We start from the raw sequence: 4,935 nt of genomic DNA on the forward strand, positions 1-4,935 counted from the left end.
CACCAGCCAGTCGGCTTTCTTCAACTGAAAAATGTGTAATACGAGCTTGTAGTTCACCCCCCCACTCCCGAAGGATATCTCGGTCTCGCCCCACGGTCCTCCCATCCCTTCGGTACCTCTCTCTTCTATGATGTACATTCCAGTTTCACTGCTCGAATGGTTGAGCGGACATATTGAAAACCGCGCACAGACAATACAAAGTTGCTTTTGTGCGCGCACGTCGCGTTTGTCCTTAGGAATATTAAACGATATCTGGCCAGAAACATTTTCAGATTTCTGAAATTTGGAGTTGGTATTGTAATGTGACTCGGCGATGGCATTAGTGACGCATAAACCCAATCGACATAATTAATCTTTATACATCGTATATGCATGCTGTTAAATATTCCAAGTTCTGTCCCATATGTTTATTGTTGTATTATTGTTACAATTTTCTTTCATATATGTGCACATTTGTGCTATACGCATAGAATAATGTCATAAAAAACAAACCATATCATGCGCTTGTTGTAGTTTTTTGAAATATAATTTGCTCTTGCTACTCTTTTTCAAGCTTCAAATTTATATGGCAGATACAGCGATGAAGCAAACGTCCATACATCTTTTTTCGTCCAATTACACAATGGATTATAGATTTCAAAATGATTCATATCATCCATGTTGCCATTAATTTTATTTTTGCCATTTTTTTCAGCCCCTCCAATTAGCAATATTGGTCGTAAATGCGATCGAACTATATTATTCGTATACATCTTACTCATATTTATGTTATTTATATATTTATTATTTATCTTATTATCAACTGTAGTTTCCATAGTGGGCGTTATTAAATGATACCTAAAAATACATAGTTTTTATTTATCACAACCCTTGTTATATAATACTGATTTGTATATATATATATATGCCATATCAATCAATATATTTTTAGATTATAATTTGAAAAATAGATTATTCTGTATTACTTGTCAACCATTTCTTTGAAGAATTCTTCCATGTCAACCGCTATCTCGTTTTTTAAGTAAACCACTTGCAATTTGTTATCAGAATGTAACTGAGTTCTACATATATGAGCGAGATGAATAACAACACTTGATTCTATACTACCATCGATACATATTGTGACGCATTCAGGATTCTGATAAAATTGTCTAAATACGAGGAAAATTAAATTTAGTGTATAATATTAATAATACAATAATTAAAATGTATTATGTCTTCTTTACCTAAGTTTTTCAAGAGATTGCTCATAAATCGATCGATGTGCGCAATCTTGAAGAAAATTATTATACTTGGTAATACAATCTATATGCGGCGTTCGGTCAAAATTTACGAAAATATTTGCAGGATTTAGTTCGCAAAATCTTTGTTTCGCTCTTTTAGTATCATTTTCGTTATCACTCTCTATGGTTACAAATGCTTTAAAATACCTGCACATACATATACATTGTGTTTATCTTTTGTTGTTAATTTTTCAAAAAGCGGCTTTAAAGTATTGTTAAAATTGTTCGTTTAAATCTACATTTTTTATAGTTATACTTAATATTGGTCGGTAAATTTTCCAAAATTTATAAAAATTAAAATTAAATGCATGTGACCTATTCACAATATGTAATTTCTAACTCTACATTACCTGCAATTGCTCACTGGATAAGAACCGAAAGAAACATTGGGAAATTCTTTTGCTACAGTTGATAAAGCATTTGCAAATAAATCTTCTCTAGTATTAATAAACATTTCGTCTTTTACAAATCTCTTGTTCGTAGAAAGCAATTCCTGATGTATAAAGTAAATACAGTTTAAAACAATTAATGAAACTAGTTTTTCATTAAGATACCCTTACCTCGTACAAGTTTTGAAAAGATTTTTTAAGAAATACAGGTGAACCAGGAAATACATATACATTTTCTAACGTAATGTATGGAAAAATATTTGGTTTTCTTTCGTTTGTGTGCAAACCAAATTTAAGAGATGCTTTCTGAGGTATTTGAGCTATTTTATAAATAGGGGACGAAGCATCATTGATCCCAACATGACATTTTAATATATCTACCAATTTGGGATGATAATGTAGCTTATCATTAAAAGCTTTGGCAAGACCTATAGATTATAGCATATTAATAATTACTACAGTATTCATTATATTTAACAACACACAATTTACCTTCATATGTAACATCATCATGTGTTGGCCCAATTCCCCCAGATGTTATAACATATGTATATTTTTTGGAGGCATCTTTAATTTCTTTTGAAATTTCTTCAACATTGTCGCCTATGACAGAAATCTGCGAAGCAGATTGCATATCATAATAAAAATAAATAAAAATAATATTTAATTGTCATATTGTGTACCTGCTTACCTTCCTTACTTTAATACCACATTTATATAATAAATTACATATGTAACAGGAATTTGTATCTTTTACTTGAGCTTTCAATATTTCATCCCCAATAACTAGAAATAATTATAAATACGTATTTATTATTGTAACACATGTAGAATAGCTGCTTTAAATATTTATATTCATTATGTGTTCTAACCAATTATTCCTGCTGTAGAATGTTCCAAACTTTTTACATAGCTCCTTGATAAGACGCATATGTAATTTCTTATTTGAGTACGAATAAGACACTGATATAAACTCATTATTATATAATTATGTTATATAAATTAGAGTTTTATTTATATATAAAACTGTCTATGTACACTTGATATAATCTTTATTATTATTCATTTTATGGTAATAATTATCACCTTTTGATGCCACTTTTTAGAACTTAACAAAAATGCCTTCAGTTTCCTTGTTAGAAAACAAAGTTTAAAGAGTTGTAATCGTATAATTATTGAGCACTATAAAAAAATAATTAATTATTAAAAGTTTAAACTGAAATCATTTAAAGGACTTTGGTCAAAACAGTGTGTTTTTGGCCCTCTCAATTGATTTATTTAATAAAACAGAAGAAATCAGAAGTTAAAAGTATATGTCGAAATAATTCAACTAAATAAAGTTTAGTTATTAATTATTAATATGCTATAAAATTTATTTTAATCTGAAATACTTGAATCGAGACATCATAGCTAAACGTTGTATGGTTGATGTGAATGTGAAATCCCTTTTCTTCAATATTAAAAATATTCCTCTTTACTATACTTTCAAATTCCTTTAAATCATTACTATTTGAACAAATTATCCATTTACTAATTGAATTCCTCTATCTTTAAAAATATATTTTTCATATTATATCTTTTTTTTAAATCTAATCCCTTTAACCTACTTTCTTTACGAATTGGCTTCACGTGGGCACTAAAAAAGTAAGATATGAATACTTTTTTTAAAACTATTCCGCCACTGAATACTTTGTGTCCTCATAATGGCAGGCAATAAACATTGAAATGGCAAGTTTGGCAACATTAATAACAATATTAACATAAGCAATTTCTTCTAAAGTTCAGACAATAGTTTTCTCAGTGAACACTAAGTTCACAGTCATATAACATCAATATTATAACTTCCTACTCAACAATATAAATGTACTACACACACATGTAGCTTCTCTCTCAACGAAAGCTAATGCTTATCCGCTGATGGATACAATTACCCTACTATATCTCAGCCAACTACTTTGTTTACGCTCTAGTAAAGAAAGCAAAAATCAGAATTGATTTTAGAAAATTTCATGTCAATACGAAAACAGCCTCAGGACTGTATACTGTGTCCATATCTTAACAATCTAAATTATCTTGAATATGATAAGTTTCAACCTGAGATTTGAGATTTGGGAATCAACAATTTCGTTGAGCAATCTTTGCTATATTCTAGAAAACATTAAACGAGCCATACGAGTTCCCCAAATGAATGAAGTACCAATGCAAAAATGGATAACTAATGATTTTAGTTACTTTACAGTTTTCTTATATATTGTACTTGTTACTTTTCTTGCCTTCTCAATTATTTTCAATTGACTTAAAATATGACTTTGTTACAATAATGCATTCCGTAAATATAGTTTGACTCAAACACTGACTCTTCAAAACTGGACCCTAATTGCTGGATTAATAATTGCATATTGATGGGTTTATATGATATATGTTATTAGGGTTTATATAATATGTATGATATACATATAGATGATCAGAAAGTCTAGAGAAAGGCCAAAAGTGACTACTTTTTTTGAAGTTAGGTTCGAGCAAAATTGATTAACTAGCAAATACGTGAATTCATATGCGTAAATATGCACCTTCCAAAACGAATTGATATTATCTATTATTTCCTGCTTACCAGGCGAAGCGAAGATATAAAATATTAATAATTATTCGCCCGCGTTACTTCTCTCACAGTTCTGTATTCCGCCAATGACAGATCTTCTAACTTTTAAGAAAACCACTTTCTCTCAATATTAGATTATCATTTTCGCGAGAAAGGAAGAGAGCAGAGAGAGCCAAAACAATTTTTTATTTTAAAAATATTTTTCCAAAATTACAAGTTGTTTTAGAATAAAATATGTATCAACGAAAGTTTTAAATACACAAAACAAATTTCATAGTTTAAGTGCATAACATAATGCATTCTGTTTCACGCATGATATATACACATGATGCACCATTCATCCTTATTCAACATTTGGTGAATAACACGGATAAATAATGCATTATGCGCAACATGCGTGAAACAGAATGCACCTTTTATCTAACCTAAAAGCAACCCAACCTAACCGATTAATTAATTTCTTTATAGTGCCAAGCGATAATTTTAATTTTCAAAAATTGTATTATAATGCAAAACAGAAAAGTTATTTTCATTACATCTAAGTGCAAATACATCAACTAACTAAGTATGTGTCACAATATCAATTGGAGACTTGTGCTTCCTGACCGAAATTCTGTATTTACTAGTACAACTATAAAGACTGGAACTATGAAGACTAGAACAA

At 29.5% G+C, this 4,935-nt stretch overlaps 1 protein-coding gene across 3 annotated transcripts; it reads right to left on the minus strand.

Moving 5' to 3' along the window:
• Positions 1–392: 392 nt before the first annotated feature.
• Positions 393–4,935, minus strand: LOC105568278 (FAD synthase-like). 3 transcript variants are annotated; one of them, XM_012023810.1, is made up of 9 exons: positions 4,808–4,935; positions 2,545–2,804; positions 2,364–2,458; positions 2,165–2,288; positions 1,844–2,100; positions 1,634–1,776; positions 1,227–1,430; positions 966–1,151; positions 393–837 (listed from the first exon to the last, which is right to left on the minus strand). In XM_012023810.1, exons 2-9 carry the CDS (start codon positions 2,648–2,650, stop codon positions 549–551), a joined length of 1,404 nt encoding a protein of 467 aa, XP_011879200.1. In that variant the 5' UTR covers positions 2,651–2,804; positions 4,808–4,935; the 3' UTR covers positions 393–548. The 3 variants fall into 3 exon arrangements, with proteins under 3 accessions (XP_011879200.1, XP_011879198.1, XP_011879199.1); XM_012023808.1 differs by having other exon boundaries at positions 4,834–4,928; XM_012023809.1 differs by having other exon boundaries at positions 2,545–2,854; positions 4,834–4,908.

This window comes from Vollenhovia emeryi, unplaced genomic scaffold, assembly GCF_000949405.1.
Source record: "Vollenhovia emeryi isolate VEMERY1.0 unplaced genomic scaffold, V.emery_V1.0 DF939130.1, whole genome shotgun sequence".
NCBI lineage: Eukaryota > Metazoa > Arthropoda > Insecta > Hymenoptera > Formicidae > Vollenhovia > Vollenhovia emeryi.

Bases quoted from the DNA above. Each gene is read 5' to 3' on its own strand.
- LOC105568278 (XM_012023810.1), bottom strand. From the start codon at position 2,650: ATGAGTTTATATCAGTGTCTTATTCGTACTCAAATAAGAAATTACATA. The intron at 2,459-2,544 runs GTTAGAACACAT...AATTATTTCTAG, and splicing joins TTCTACAGCAGGAATAATTG to TTATTGGGGATGAAATATTG. The intron at 2,289-2,363 runs GTAAGCAGGTAC...TCTGCTTCGCAG, and splicing joins GTGGTATTAAAGTAAGGAAG to ATTTCTGTCATAGGCGACAA.